This window comes from Aulostomus chinensis, chromosome 20, assembly GCF_037954235.1.
Source record: "Aulostomus chinensis isolate RoL2024-O1b breed Wild chromosome 20, RoL_Achi_v1.0, whole genome shotgun sequence".
Lineage (NCBI taxonomy): Eukaryota > Metazoa > Chordata > Actinopteri > Syngnathiformes > Aulostomidae > Aulostomus > Aulostomus chinensis.
In genome coordinates, this window is record NC_141339.1 from 8,113,040 (window position 1) to 8,129,392 (window position 16,353).

The window sequence follows — 16,353 nt, forward strand, 5'->3', positions numbered from 1 at the left end:
CTTTGCTGTAGTCTACTACAGAGACTGTCCACATGTGTATTCCAGGTTAGAGAGTTATCAATAGAAGTCCCTAGGTATTTGTGTGAGGAGACCTGTGAGATGGTTGAGTCATCAATGACCACAGGGTTGTGGTCACCAATACTCCTCGGATCGAACACCATCTCTCGTGTCTTCAAGACGTTAAGAACAAGGTAGCTGTCATCACACTATTTTACAAACCTCTGTACCTCTGAGAAATAAACATCTAAGCCCCCATTCTTATCCAGTAGGGATAAGATGGCAGTATCATCTGAGAATTTTATGATGTAATTATTAGGGTTACTGCTTGTACAATTGTTTGTATACAGGGTGAAGAGGACAGGTGAGCTAATGAGCCCTGGGGTGCCCCAGTGCTCATGGTTCTGAGCTCTGACATGGTGCCATTAACACTGACCCTCTGTGTACGTTTACTTAAAAAGGAGTAGTACCACCTAATAATAACAGGATCGACATTCAGTTCCCGCAGTCTCCTAATTAAGAGGTGTGGCTTCATTGTGTTGAACGCCGAGGAAAATTCTACCAAAAGAAGACGTGCATAAGCTGTATTGCTTTTCAAGTGTTCAAAAAGAAAATATTCAAGGGCCAGAACTGCATCCTCTATACCTCTATTAGACCTTTAAGCAAACTGAAAAGTATCAAACCAACAACCAACTGCTGCCTTCAACAGACTGATAATGATTTTCTCAAAATATTTCATGACTACTGAAGTCAAAGCAACTGGGCGGTAATCATTATTTTCCTTACAGCATGCTTTTTTGGGAACAGGGATTATAATAGAGTCTTTCCAGATGGATGGAATAGTGCATGAGTCCAGTGATTTTTGGTAGATGGGACACCAAGCCTCTGCAAGTTCCTAACTGCACGACTGCAGCAGTCTGCCACATATTCCGTCAGGACCTGATGCCTTACGGGGAATCAGAAGATGTATCATTTCAACTGTTTGTATTAGTTTGGACAATATACAATACACTAACAAATGTGTGGCCTATTCTGCTCCCTTTGTCTTTTTTTGTTGTTATAGATTAATTTCGAGCTGCTCAGTGGAAGTAGATCAGACAGTGGTTGTATTGAGAGGCTTTTAGGTGTGAATTTGTAACATTGTCAAGGCACTGAACTCTGCAACACCTTGCATGTGGTTCCTATTTTTTCTGACTCACTGGATTTAGACAGTGGAAATAAATTATTTTAAACCCCAGCTGTGTTTCACTTCTCTGTTAAGCCCCACAGGTGCTTAAAATAGTTCTGCAAAGGACTCACCTCCTGTACATGTTCATAGACCATGTGGAAGCATTCACTCTCCTTTCTGGGTCACAAGCAGAAGAGGGAAGAGACAAGTAGGCACAATAGGGTTTTGAACTGAACTTGATGTGGCAGTGTGGTTGTCAAGATCTCAATGAATCACTGGGAATATAATTGCTTTGGTAAGTAAAATCACAGGTGATGTTTATACTGGCCAAAACCAAAAAGGTATGCATAAATCCAAAACTAATTGTAACCTGTAAACAAAATGGTTTTGAATGAGATCTAAAGACCCACTAAAAAGTAGAATATAATTCTTCAAATATTGCTGATGGAAAATGACTGCTAAGAGACCTGTTTACTCTTTGTTTAGAAAGGGTCTTTGACCATCACAAGCAGACTAAATACAAGTATAAACTCGTCCATGAACATGCCATTAGAATTTTCCTCTGAGTGTCTGATCAAAATAAAAGCCCAGTGGATTGAATTATAGCCAATACATTTTTTTCCCCTTGAAATTGTTGTGTTTTGAACATATGGATACATTTTTGCAGCTGTTTGCAGTAATGTTGTCCACCTTATTGTTGAAACAGGTGGACTAAACAGGCAGACATGGGTTAGCTTGAAAACAATTTATTCAAGGCACTGAGGGGTGAATGGCAGAGGGAGTGGGGGGGCTGCTGGTGGTTCAGCGGGGTAACTGACGGTGGAGGAGGTCCAGGATGAGGCACAGGGAGGATTGAGGTCAAGGAGGGAGCGGGTCCTTTTGGCTACCAACTGGTACAGGATTCTAGGGAGGCAGGAGAGCAGAGAGTAGACGTGAGACAGGAAGCACAGGAGATCAAAACTCAAGGTAGCAAGTGCTCAAAAAACAATACTCAAGGGGCCTGACCCAGCTACCATGTGGTAGACTGTAAAGATCTGGCATGAGTGGCTGGAGAACTGGAGCATTTAAGCTGGAGAGTGAGTAGCAGGTGTGCCAGTCAGCAGCCGCCAGCATTGGGACCCGCCCCTGAGGAGGAAGGAGGAAACACACAAGGGGAGGGGGCACTGGGGGAAGACCAGGGTGGGTGTAACAGTACCCCCCCAACGGTCGCCACCAGGATGAGCCCGTTGAAAGTCCCTCACCATCACTGGATCCACAGTGAAGGAGTGGGGAATCCAGGACTGCTCCTCCAGGCTGTAGCCCTCCCAGTCGACCAGGTACTGGAATCCCTGCCCCCGATGGCGCACGTCCAACAGACGTCGGATAGCAAAAACAGGGCCCTCCTCAACCAGCCGGGGGGAGGGGTCGGCTGGAGGACACAGGGGACTGACAGAGACACATTTTAACTGGGACACATGAAACACTGAATTTTGTGGCAACGGCGAAGATGGTGTTGTATCGAAGGTACTGCGATCTCCTCCTCCTGGATGGAAAAGAGAGGAGGCAGATACCCAAGAGCACACTCGAATGGAGTCATACCTGATGATGAGTTGGATAGGGAGTGCATATTCAATCCAGGCTAGATGGGTGCACCAGGATGCTGGGTTCTGGGCTGCCACAGCGCAAGGCCACTTCGAGGTCCTGGTTAGCACGCTCTGCCTGCCCATTAGACTGGGGGTGAAATGACAAGCTGGTGGTGGCACCCAGGGCTGAACAGAAAGCCTTCCAGACTTGTGAAGTGAACTGCGGACCTCGATCAGAGACAATGTCGACCGGGATTCTATGGAGTCTGAAAACGTGGGTCACAAGGAGAGCTGCTGTTGCCCGGGCTGAGGGTAGCTTAGGCAAGGCAACGAAGTGAGCTGCTTTGGAAAAGCGGTCCACTATGGTAAGTATTACAGTGTTACCTGGGATGGTGGGAGACCGGTAACAAAGTTGACTGCTATGTGAGACCATGGGCGATGGGGAATTGGCAGGGGGTGGAGGAGACCAGCGGGAGGCTTGGGGGATGCTTTGCCACAGGCGCACACTTGGCAAGCCGCAACAAAGGCATGAGCATCTTTGTCCATGGATGGCCACCAGAAGTGGCATTGAATGAGCCATAGGGTCCTTTTGGCTCCTGGATGGCAGGAGAAATGGGAGCAGTGCCCCCACTGCAGAACGGCTGACCTTACAGAGTCCGGCACAAAACGTTTTCCAGGGGGCCCATTTCCTGGATCGGGTTGGTTGAGGAGTGCCTCGTCAACCCTGGACTCAATCTCCCAAGTTAACACTCCGATTACTCATGCCTACACCTGCCGCTCCTCCAGAGCAGGTGAGCCTAAGTGTTTGGGTGGAGGGAGCAGGCAGCGATGAAGTGGCCCCTCTGACCACAATACAGGCGCTCCCTAGCTGCCATACGCCACGACCGTTCTTCTGGGGTCAGGCGGTTGTGACCCAGTTGCATGGGTTCCGGGTCAGGGGAACTGGCAGGTGGTTTCAGGGAAGTGGTGGGACCAGAGGAGTGGGGAAGGAGAGGAGGCTGAACAGAGGTGTTAGTGTGGCATTGATGTCCTGCTGCCTCTCTCTCTGTCTCTCCCTGAGCCGGTCGTCCAATTTGATTGCCAGGGAGATGAGGGCATCCAAAGAGGCGGTCTCATCTTTAGCTGCCAGCTCATCCTTCAGCTGTTCTGTCAAGCCCCTGGTGAATACCCCATGCAACGCGGCGTCATTCCAACCGAACCGAGCTGCCAGTACCCGAAATTCGATGGAGTAGTCAGCCACGCTGCGGGGGCCTTGTTTTAGGGACAGCAGCTGACGAGTGGCCTCCCTTGACAGCAGAGAATGGTCAAACACTCTTAAAATCTTCTACAAAAAGCATAGGAGGAAAAATAGACAGGGGAGCCCTCCCACAAGGCTATGGCCCAGTCTAAAGTCCTCCCACATAGTAAAACCACCAAATACTGCACCTTGGATTCCTCGGAGGAATATTTAATGGATCTTTGCTCTAGCACTAAGGAACACTGCAGGAGGAAGGGTTTGCATTTTAGTGGATAGGGTTCAGGGTCCACCATGCAGGGTTCGTGGGTGGGGGCCAGGTCACTGGGTTCGGCTGGCGATGGAGCAGCAAATGGCACTTGGGGCTGAGGAAGGGAGATCTGGGAGAGTTGGTCAGTGAGAGCAGATAACTGTGCAGTGATGTTGCTTACGTGACCAGTGAGGGCTGCAGAGTTCTCCAGGAGGGATCCCAATAATTGGTCATGTCACCGTAGCAGGGAGTCCTGAGCTGACAGGGTGCTTTGAAGGTCCCCAGTGTCTGCGTGGTCCATGTTTGGCCAGATCTTTCTGTTGCAACAGGTGGCAGGTGGACCAAACAAGCAGACATGGGCTAGCTCAAAAACAATTTATTCAAGGCACTGAGGGGTCAATGGCAGAGGGAGTGGGGAGGCTGCTGGTGGTTCAGCGGGGTAACTGACGATGGTGACAGACGGAGGAGGAGGTCCAGAATGAGGCAAAGGGAGGATTGAGGTCAAGGAGGGAGCGGGTCCTTTTGGCTGCTAACTGGCACGGCCGGGGGAGGCAGGAGAGCAGGGTGGAGACGTGAGACAGGAAGCACAGGAGATCAAAACTCAAGGTAGCAAGTGCTCAAAAAATAATAGAGGGGCCTGACGTGGCAGACGCGTGGTAGACTGTAAAGGTCTGGTGGTGAGTGGCTGGAGAACCAGAGCATTTAAGCTGGAGAGTGATGAGTTGATGAGTAGCAGGTGTGCCAGTCAGCAGCAGCCAGCATTGGGACCCGCCCCTGAGGAGGAAGGAGGAAACACACAAAGAGGGGAGGGGGCACAGGGGGAAGACCAGGGTGGGTGTAACACTTATGAAATAATACTTGGGGCAGGTTGATAGACCAACTCTACTCAGAGACTCATTCCAACCTTGGGAGCTGTCTTTGTCCATTTATGGATAAACATGGAGTGGAAATGAGTTTGTACATTAACTGAGAGTTATAAAAAAGAATCAAGCATCACACAACTTTACATATGCCAAAAATAGTGTAGGCTATTCCTGCCTTTGTGTGTGCCTGACAATTTTATCAATGGATCTACATAGTTTTCCCTCTAGCTAGCCTATTTCAAAACTTATGCTAGTGCCAGCATAGTCAAGTAAAGTCAATTTTATTTATAGAGCACCAAATCACAACAAAATGATCTCATGACACTTTACAGGTAGAGCAGGTCTAGTACCACACTCCTTCAATGAATTTACACCCAACAATTCTCCATGAGCAAGCACATCCTGCAACAGCGGCGACGAAAACCTTCCTTTTAACAAGTAGGAACATCGAGCAGATCCAGGCTCAATGGGGACAGCCTTCTGCTTTGACCGGTTGGGGGGAAGAGAGCAGGAGAGCGGGGCAAAGACAAAGACAGATAATGGAGGAAGACAGTTATGCAGGAGGAAAGAGTGGGACAGAGATAAAGAGAAAGAGAAAGGGAGGAGACTGATGGACAGACGGGGACGTGAGCAGGTGGAGCTACGGGTGGCAGCTTGAGCCTCTTCAGGTCAGCAGCCTCCTCCAGCAGCAGGATCTGGGATGAGGGGAGCCCGAAGGCTCCGGAGAAGAAGACGAGTTCGTAATAAGTAGGAGTATGATTTATGTATGACACATATAGGAGGACATTTCATATAATGATTGTTAAGATTATTAGGAGTGACAGATTTCTTTCCAGTGTGATGATTACAGAACATTAAGTGTAGATCCTCTCTCCACAACAACTTTTTTGTTTTCTACAATTCTACAATTTCATTTAGCAGACGCTTTTGTCCAAAGCGACGTACAATACAAGCAAGAATTTAGACTTAATTAAGGAAAAGCCCATAGGAAGCGCAAAAGTGCTTCAGTTGTGATTTGGTCACAGGTACTGCCATCTAGTGGCAGAAGAAGTGTGCCCCCCCCCCTTTTCCTCTTGTAAAATTCATGTTGTTCATTTACAAAAAAATACCAACACTTGTTGCACTGCGAACATACCTTCAGGGTCATCTACTGTGTTTGATTTGATATGATCTGTCATGTAACGTTCCTTGATAGAAATAAATAAATAAATAAATCAAGTGTGATTTGGTTTAAAAATAAAATTTCATATCCCAATTGCATCTCATCAGAAAAGTTTCATAAGATGGGCTAGTTAATAAACAGACTTTTTTCCGCACTTTGTGCTGAACAGTTTAACTGCTACACATGTGGAAGTCTGATAAATTGCCATAAATACTCTCATTTCCCCCAAAAATATACTACTACAGAGCTTATAATAATGAACAAAACTCATATCAAGTCACATTAACAGTGTGTTAAAACACAATTAACCATTATAAAGTAATAATCATACCTGACAGAGCTAATTGTCCCCTATTATCCTTTTAGTTTCTATAAGTAGAATGGGAGCCAGAGCCTTCAGTTATCAGGCCCCCCTTTGGTGGAACAGTCTCCAAGCTTCAGTGCATGATGCAGACACCCTTACTACATTTGAGAGTCAACTTAAGACATTCCTTTCTGATAAATCTTATAGTTAGGGCTGCTTAGGCTAGCCCTTAGATATGCTGCTGTAGGCTTAGACTGCCAGGGGATGTCCCATGGTGCACTGGGCCTCTCTCTCCTCCTCTCTGTCTTCCTGTATGTGTTGTACATATATCATACTCGTGTTACTTACTCGTCTTCTTCTCCAGAGCCTTTGGGCTTCCCCACATCCCAGATCCCTGGTGCTGCTAGAGGAGGCTACAGACCTGAAGAGGCTCAAGCTGCCACCCTGAGCATCACCTGCTCACATCCCTGTCTGTCCATCAGTCTTTTCCCTTTCTCTACCTCTTCATCTCTGTCCCTCTCTTTCCTTCTGTGTTTGTCTCTGCCCCACTCTCCTGCTCTCTTTCCCCCAACTGGTCAAAGCAGAAGGCTGTCCCCATTGAGCCTGGGTCTGTTCAACGTTCCTGCCTGTTCAAAGGAAGGTTTTCGTTGCCGCAGTTGCCTGATGTGCTTGCTCATGAAGAATTGTTGGGAGTAAGCTCATTGGAGTGTGGTACTAGACCTGCTCTACCTGGAAAGAGTCATGAGATAACTTTTGTTTTGATTTGGCACTAAACAAATAAAATAGACTTGACTTCACTAAATCATCATTATAAAGCAGGAAAATGTGTTTGAGGTTGCTGATGGTTCCGTCCAGCCATGTCAATGCATCCAGCCAGCCTCGTAATTTCAAAGAAAACCTGATTCATCAGACAAGGCCACCTTCCTTGGTCTGTCCGACAGTCAATTTAGAGTATACAATTAGCCTAGTCCCCATTTGCATGACTTTGGACTGTGGGAGGAAGCCAGAGTACCCAGAGAGAACCCACGCAGGCACAGGGAAAACATTAAAACTCCGCACGGAAAGATCCCGTTCCCGAGCCGGGACTCGAATCCAGAACCTTCCTGCTGTGAGGCGACAGTGCTAACCACTTCACCACCGTGCCGCCCTTTGGTGAACCAGTCTCTGAATTTCCAGTAGTGTTTTAGTTACCTCTCCTTCCCTGGCAGTGGCGCTGTGTCCCAGCAATTGCCTGAACTGGAGTCCCTGGGGCAGGCGCCTGCAAAGTATCTGATGCTCCACTCAGCAAAGCGGCACTCTGAACGGCAGGCTCTTCTGGCAGGCTAAGGTAATAGCCTTAGATATTGTCAGGTTTTCCTCCAGCAAAAGTTTTGCCTTCATGACAGCCAAAGTGACACGCTCAATAATTTGATCTTGCATCATTTCTGATTCCATATTTATGAACTGGCATGGCGCTGCCAGTTCACATAAAGCAGAAACAAACTGTCACATTTTCATCAGGTCTCTGGGTTAGTTGTCTGTATTTATGGTGGGCGGTCACGGGGATCACTTTGGGCGAAAAATGTTCATCAAGGACTGTCATTGCTTCATCATATGTAGTACCTCCATCTGGTAGTGTGTAGAACAGACTCTGCCCCTCATTCCTGAGACAGTGTAGAAGTACAGCCCTCTCCTAGCATCAAGCCAGGCATTCCCTGTCGCGTGTATCACTATCAAGTAGCTTTCAAATATTTTCTTTCAATTTGTAAATGGCGTTGCAGGCTCACCCATGTCTGGAAGGAACGGAACTGGCGCGGGTACCGAAACCGACATCATCACCAATTTGTACTATTCAAACTTACTTATTTTCAGGGGTGAAAGTGAGCCGGAACGGGTAGGAACGCAGTTCCGGTAAAATATTCACGGTCGGAACGGAAGGGAGCTGTCAAAATCCCATATTAAATCAAGAAAACGACGTCTGAAGGCGGTTTCACACTGAACGCGGCAAACGCGGCGCGCTGCGCAGGGTGGGGTGCAAGCACACTCAGCGCTACCGAGTTGCGGGGCTTGGTTTGCGCTCATGCGACGTCACAGCGCGCAAACATACACAATGAATGGACTTCCCCCGCGCAGCCTGCGCCTTGCGCGTTCAGTGTGAAACCGCCTTGACACGGAGTCGTGCCCATGAGCGCATCTCCGCATGCCAGCCGTTTGTGGTTGGCTGACAGACGGACACGTGGGTCACGTTACCAGCATTGTTAGTTTTGATTGGTTAAAACCACACGTGTTGTGCTTTCACGGAACAAAAAAAAGAGAAAGAAAACAAAACACAGGGCAAAATCAAACTAGTTATTGTTCTTTAAAGTTTCTACATGTTTTGTGTTGTGTCACTCACTGTAAAGTGTAAACTGATATTTTGCTAAATAAATCATAGAGTGATATTGATGATCTGCTTTTTCATGTATGCATATCTGCCTGTTCCCTGTTGTTAGCACTGTAGGGGCCAATTACTGTAAAAAGCAGTTTTCAAAGCATTTCCAGGGGTAGCGCAGGAAACCGTAAAACTTCGTCGGCGGGCGTACGTACAGTTCTGGCAAGACTTCTAAGTCACTTTCACCCCTGCTTATTTATAAGTAAGTCCTGCCTGGTAGTTGTACGTTTTATAAAGTTTATCTAAAGTTAGGCAGCAACCATCATGTACCACAGTGCAACTCAACTCCAAAGCGTGCACCGGACGGCCACAAACATCGTGCGTCATTACGTAACACATATTCTTGAAGGGACATTACATAAAACAACAGATTCCTCCTCTTGGCTCTCTTTCTTGGCTTGGAGTCCATACCTGTTATGGGCTCTTTTCTGTAAGATTCATCCACGTTGGCAACATTTTTGTTAAATATCTTCCTCATGCTGAGACTTTGTGGGTGTTTTGTTCATCTGATTCCTGATTTATTTATATTTTTAATGGGAAAGAATCACCTACCTTCTCTATTTTTTGACTCATAAAAACAGTCAGAAAGTGTTTTTTTTTTTTTTACTTTATTCTGGTGGTAAGAAACAAGGAGCCACTGACAGATTCATCAGGTTCACTGTCCGACACAACTACAATCTACAAACACACACAGTCACTGACCAGTTACAGCCCCTTCAAAACAACAAAATCATCCAACAATTAAATTTATTGTTAAAAAAAGCACCTGTCGCTGTGAACCTGTGGCCTTCTAGGAAGTTTGATTTCTCCGTCGCCATGTAGTGCTTTCCATGTTTTTTGTGTGTGTGTGTGGCACAGGTGATTCACATTGGCACATATATTCTTTTAACTAAAAGAATGATCCTAAATATATATATATATATATATATATATATATATATATATATATATATATATATATATACACACACACACACACACACACACACACAGTATATATATATACAGTATATAGTACACAGACAAGAGGATATGATGATGAATAAATAGAATACTACTGGGAAGGAATGAAGCTTTGTCAGGAGGTGGGCAAATCGGTGGTTTTCTTTAGGCTCTGCAGCTCAATCTCTCTGCTCTGAGGACACACGAGTCCAATAACAACCTGCGACTGTACAGTGCAGTCCATAAGATTCTACTTAACTTGACTGTGTATTGTGTATGTAGAAGTGTATTTCAACTTACGGAATCAGATTTATCAGACCTTCTAATGCTCTGGAATGAACAAACCCCTAATAGTTGACAAGTGTAATCAAAGTTTCTCTATAATCATAAATGCAGGAATTCAAATTGCTGTCGTTTGTTGTTGATGGTAAATCATCAAAAAAATTTCTTAATATCATAACATATTCCCCTTTATTGATAAAAAATTTCAACCAGTGATATCCTTCTGTCATTATCATTAGCAAAATATCAACAAAGCTTTCCAGTGTTTCCAAAACTGTCAGAGACAGTAAAGGTTTAGGGGCTGATAGGGTGAAGTCTGACTATAAAGTGGAGCAGTACAATTACATGGTGTTCAAAGCAGTTGGATTTCATCACCACACAGCACAGTTTTTCCACTGGAAACAAAAACAGATGTTTAGAGGAAACGGAACTGCTGCAAGAAGGCAAGCAGAGTAGGTGGTTGAATCACAAACAGAATCCACACGCATCTTCATATGAGTCTAAACCTAGGATGCCCAAAGTATACTGTATGTTTGTGTGTGACAGGGGAGGAAATAGATATTTCACTGAATCCTATTCTACTAAATAATTGGATCGACATCACTTAAGGTCAAACCACCAAAAACTGTACTGGTTTTTGTTGTTCACAGTTTCTTTAGTTTGTGTTTTATCATGTGTAGCTTTATATTGAGCAGACTTTATCAATGTCAGTGACCAGCTTGAATTTAGTGAAACATTTCAACTATACTGCATAGCCCTTGGAATTAATGAGGTCACCCCCTCCAATTAGGACATGACTGACATTGATGTCACTTTGGCAAATCACTGATTGTACAATAGTCTTAATAAATCACTTGACTTCATTTTCCCCTTAACATTAATCCTGTGTGAAAATCAGTGCAGTTTTCCTGGTTGCTCAGAAACATACAAAATGTGGAGGCTTGGACGGTTGATTTTCCAGGGCCGCAGATTACCAGATTCCACTGGAGCGACCACCGGGAGGGGCCAGGATCCGAGCTGAGGACCTCTTCGGGATGTGGTCATCAACCTGAGACCCTGAGAGACACACACAATAGTATGTGTTTGAGGACTTTTCTCATTTAAAGTCACAATATAACCTCGAATTATCACCTTGAAGTTAGAGTTTGTTTTTTTTGTTTGTTTATTTAACCTTTATTTTACCAGGTAGTTTTTTGAGATCAGGTTATCTCTTTTCCATGTGAGACCTGGCCAAAAGTTTAGATTCATGTTTGCCCAAAGTCATCCAATATGATCTTTATGTTAGAGAACTAGATTTAAAACTAACCTAATTAGTTAGGAGAACTGAGGACTGATCTCCAATCCATTTGCATGTCAATGATTAAGATCTTCTGTCATGAAAAATATTCTCAGTCAATAAATTTGGCAAACATCAGGGTGTGACATAAAAGTGGCAAAGACCCCTTAGATTGCTCATCATTTAGACCTTTAAGTCTTCTGGAGCTTGACTATAAGATGATTACTAAACTACTAGAAACAACACTGGAATCTGTTGTGCCTAAATAAGTCTATCTCGACCAATCATGCTTCATAAAAAGAAGATACTATATGCTGGTGACAATGTAAGGAGACTCCTGAATTCAATGAATTACTTTTACACCTGTGAATAACTTACTCTACTTTCATATTTGAATGGGTTTCAACAGGGTTTAATGGTGCTTTCTTTTTTCCACTTTACAAAATTTTAATGTGAGTGCCAATTTCACTGAATGGATCAACTCAATTTATAAAAGCCCTAGAGCTGCAATTGTAACTAACAGTATCTCCTCTGACTTTTTTCAATAGTAGAGGGACGAGACAAGGTTGTCTTTTGTCTCCCTTGCTTTTATAATGGTGATCGTACCATCTGTTTCATGTGTAGAAGACAATACAAACACTAGAGATTTGAAAAACTAATAATGATAAAAAATTCTACTACACAGATGACTGGATTCCGTATATAATAGCTCCATCCATAGAGAGCAATTCTGATGATACCCAGGATATGAGTTAAATTACAAATTAATTACAAATACAATGCTTGCCTCTTGCATATGACACCAACAGAAAGAAATGTCATCATGCTCATTTAATTGGACACCTGAGGGTTTTATATACAAAGGAATACATAGAAATATGTTGCACCCCATATAGATAATCCATTTGAGGAAACTAACCCCAAATTACAGAGAAAATAAAACAGACTTGTGCAAGGTTGGTCAACTCACTACCCCTCCATTATCTTTGTTAGGAAGAGTAAATATTATAGGAATAGCAATCCAGAAACTTATTTCATGGACCTGTAAACAGTCTTTGTGATCATCTCACTGAGGGGGTTCAGGTCAATGCAGAACAACAGCAGGGATAAGTGCATGACCTTGGTTTATATGGCATTTGATGGTAGCAATTTCTGCAGTTGGCTCTAAATTGGCCACCAGAGTTGTTTTCCATAGTCCCATTGAGCTCTTGATGAAGGCTCTTAGCATCTTGTTGATGTTGTACATTTCTAAGCACTCCAGCATTACCATTAGGGCTGTAATCTCCCAGTTGACTGGTCAATCTATTAGTCAATACATTCTGGTTCGACCAAAATTCTGATAGGTCGATTTTTTGCCACGTTAATTTCATCAGGAGGAAAGTACCAAGTGCTAATGGGGGTGTTTTCAAAGCACCCCTGTTTCACATTTAACAATCTATCTTTGAACACCCCCCTTGTTTTGCTATTTTGGACTAGCCCGACCTGCTAGAGACAGACAGACTGAAGAGTATTTGAAGGCCAACGTCTGGTGGTTTGATGAATGTATATTTAATTTTGATGGTTTCATTTAAAGTCAGTCCTCGTCCACCATGTCAAAGACATCTGCAGTGTGGCAGCATTTCATGAAAATAGATAATGGAAAAAAGTCGAATGCAAAGTTTGCAAACAACAGTTTTCATATCACAACTCCACTACAAACACAGCGTATCACCTAAAAACGGTAAGCTAACTTGTCCACCTTAGGTTGCCCTGTCAGTTTTGAGTATATGAACATATCAGAATTGACATTTCAAAGTTTTAGTCTAATAATTGTTTTTGTTTTAACTGTAAAAATTCTTACAGTGGACTTGCCTTTTGTGTTTGAGCGTGAAGTTTTAAGTTAAAAGTCTATATGTGTCTCAGCCACGATGCTGAGTTCCTCTGTTCAGTCTCGCTCTGTGCGCAGGACACGTACAGAGTGAAATGATAGTGTCGGTCAATTATCATAACGTGACAAAAACAATTGTCTAAATATTCCTCAACAGGTTTTGTGCTGATGGTTGACACAGTATATTTTTCATATATAAAATTAGTCGATTTTTAGTCGAAATTTGAGGGCTTCAGTCGACCAAGATTTTCTTTGTTTGATTACAGCCCTAATTACAATGCCACTGGAGTACACTTCAGATGGTTCAGAGGAGAATATCCTATTTATTCTCCCGGCTTCTGTCTCCCTTGTGTATCTCTTCAGGTGGATAACCAGAACTGTGAACCTTTACTTGGCAATCTCCAGTGCCTCAGGTATGGACTGTTGGTTGTTCCTCCAGGCTATCCATTTCTTCCCTTTACCTTTTTGTAGCTCTGACAGCTGAATAACTTCTCTCCAGCCTCCTTCTCTATGGGGGTAATGCTCTTTGTGACTCATGGTGTTTATCTTGTAGATAAGCATCCCTAGGATCATTGTTTTTATGGTGCATATTAGCTCATTGGTCTCAGTTATGGACCTAGTTGTAATAGTTTTAAGTGCTGCATTCACATCTTCTAGCAGACTTTCAGAGGGTACCTTGTCACTAAGCCATGGTAACTGAGTGTCCATTCTGGATATGATCTTCTTTTGCAGGTCAGTCACCCTCAGTTAATGGTTGGTGGCAGGTCAGAGGGGATGATGATGAGTCAGCCCCTCTTACCTTGCTCTCCCTTGCTATAGCATGTTCGTTGCACCTCATCAATCTCTAGCTGTGATACCAGTTGCCGTTTGCAGATGTTGGAACACTGTCCTAGAAGTTGTTTCTTTGTCAGCCTCGATATTTGGTTTAGAAAGCATGTATTTCTAGCCTCAGCACGTAGGCCCTCTCCCTGAATATTATGGTCTCATATAAAATGTCAAGACTAATGTTCTTGGAAACTTGTGAAATTTTGACATTATTAGCATGTGCATCCTTGAATTACCAAACGTGTTTGACCATCACAATACAGTAAGTTCATTCTTGAGTCTAAGTGGACATTAACAAGAAATTGGAAAAAACAACAACAACTATAAAGGCTTAACTGCGTATAATTATGTTCACAGGGCCAAACCTATGTTTGGTGCTGTGACCTTGACCTTTGACCACCATTATCTTCTCCACGGGAATATTTGCACCAAGTTTAACAGTGTTCCTTCAAGGTGATATTCCAAACATGAGAATGGGACAGATAGATGCAGGGACATTTAAAAAAAATGGGTTGATGAGTTACCTGAGAGGCTAAAAGAAGACTCATGAAGGTCTCTGACCCCCTGGTGCACCCGAGAACAGGGTTTGTTGGGGGTCTCTCCATCAATGGGGCCCAAACCAAGCTCCTTCTTCATAGTGTTTGCAACCTTGACTACATCACCGGAGTAGGGGTCCCTGACAACCCCCTTATAAGCCTGACTCTGAAAGAGAAAGCAAGGAGATGAAATTTAGATATTTAATCTCATGCAGTATACTGGTGAGCAAGTTGGCTTTTCTGTTACAGGATAGCTAAGCCCCCACCTTCAACCCAAAAAACAATAATGTCATCATACATTGACAATTTTTCACTATGGACATCATCATATGCCAATTTGGTAGACATGGCCTGACCCTAATACTCCTAATACCCAGTAGGTCTATGTCTATTTCCTTGTGGGTCAGAAAAATATGACACCTGTCACAGCGAAATATGAACCTCACGCCCCTGACAGACCTACGGTAGCTTCATCTGTTGTTGTAAGCATAATTAGTGACCTTTTCTCTTTGCACCATCTTCTTGTAGAGGTAGTCAGGAAAGGTGCGCTGTGGGTAGAATTTTCCAGAGCCCTCGGCGCACATGAACACACCATTTTCACACACCAAACGACCTCGACTGATGGTGACCAGAGGAACGCCATGGCAACGCATCCCCTCATACAGGTTGAAGTCTCCACCCTGCACCTGAGTGCTGACAGAGATTGTTCTGCGCAAAGAGAGAGGGTATTAGAGCGTGTGCGTTCTATGCACACACTGGTTAATAAATCAAAGTAGTTAGTTACTTACCTTGTTGCATCTGGATCCCATACTACCACATCAGCATCTGCTCCAGGGATGATGCGACCCTTGCGTGGATACATGTTGTAGATCTTCGCAGCGTTAGAGCTTGTCACAGCCACAAAGCGATTCTCATCCATTTTTCCTGTAACCTTAAGACATTGATACACTGACATTAAAGGAAAAAAGTTGAGTCAACCTTTATTAACACTTTATTTTTTTGACATAATGTAATTTTGCACATCAAAAGCACTTAATGATTTAACATACATGCACTCATGGCAACACAACAGAGAAATGAGGATCAATCATGAAGCAGTACGCAAATGTGTCACAGCAACATTTATATCTAACTGCTTGCCAAAAATGATTAAATTTAAATGAGCACATAATTCCAATAAGAAAACTCAGCAAAATTCTGGGTTGTGTCTCATCAAGGACACCACCCAGCTGCTCTAGGAAGGCTAGGTACTCCAATCTGTCTTTTGGCTGCATACATGTCAGAGATTTCCTCCCAGTGACACAAGCAAGCACAAGGGTCCGCAAACTTGCTTGATGCGAAAAGAAAACCCATCCACTGTCAAGGAGCTTAGTTCCAGAGCTGATGCTGTGATGTGGAGATAAGCTGAAACATATAAAGTCCATACCACTTCCATCCATCCATCCATTTTCTACCACTTATCCTGTTAAGGGTCACAGGGGGGCTGGAGCGTATCCCAGCAGCCTTTGGGCATGAGGCGTCGTACACCCTGGACAGGTCGCCAGTCCATCGCTGGGCCAACACATATACACAGACAACCATTCACACTCACAGCCACGCCATGGTCAATTTAGAGTATCCAATTAGCCTAGTCCTCATTTGCATGTCTTTGGACTGTGGGACGAAGCTGCAGTAC

At 44.0% G+C, this 16,353-nt stretch overlaps 2 protein-coding genes across 2 annotated transcripts in view; both read right to left on the reverse strand.

Moving 5' to 3' along the window:
* Positions 1–1,920: 1,920 nt before the first annotated feature.
* LOC147242710 (uncharacterized) lies at positions 1,921–4,893 on the reverse strand. The gene is made up of 4 exons (XM_086189629.1): positions 3,112–4,893; positions 2,744–2,993; positions 2,407–2,590; positions 1,921–2,068 (listed from the first exon to the last, which is right to left on the reverse strand). The coding sequence occupies exons 1-4, from the start codon at positions 3,305–3,307 to the stop codon at positions 2,024–2,026; spliced, it is 675 nt and encodes a 224-aa protein (XP_086045755.1). The 5' UTR covers positions 3,308–4,893; the 3' UTR covers positions 1,921–2,023.
* Positions 4,894–9,567: 4,674 nt separating this feature from the next.
* The window catches only part of LOC147242711 (dihydropyrimidinase-related protein 5-like), a 54,931-nt gene continuing 48,145 nt past the window's right edge, over positions 9,568–16,353 (reverse strand). Inside the window, exons 11-14 of the mRNA XM_086189068.1 lie at positions 15,467–15,609; positions 15,179–15,386; positions 14,667–14,844; positions 9,568–11,230 (exon numbers count right to left, since the gene is read on the reverse strand). Coding sequence (XP_086045194.1) covers positions 11,145–11,230; positions 14,667–14,844; positions 15,179–15,386; positions 15,467–15,609 — 615 coding nt within the window. The 3' untranslated portion in view covers positions 9,568–11,144. The remainder of the gene's footprint in view (positions 11,231–14,666; positions 14,845–15,178; positions 15,387–15,466; positions 15,610–16,353) is intronic.

Coding starts and splice junctions, on each gene's coding strand:
- LOC147242710 (XM_086189629.1), bottom strand. CDS start 3,307: ATGGCTCATTCAATGCCACTTCTGGTGGCCATCCATGGACAAAGATGC. Junction 2,591..2,743: donor CCTATCCAACTCATCATCAG/GTATGACTCCAT, acceptor TGTCTCTGTCAG/TCCCCTGTGTCCTCCAGCCG. Junction 2,069..2,406: donor TCACTGTGGATCCAGTGATG/GTGAGGGACTTT, acceptor CTGCCTCCCTAG/AATCCTGTACCAGTTGGTAG.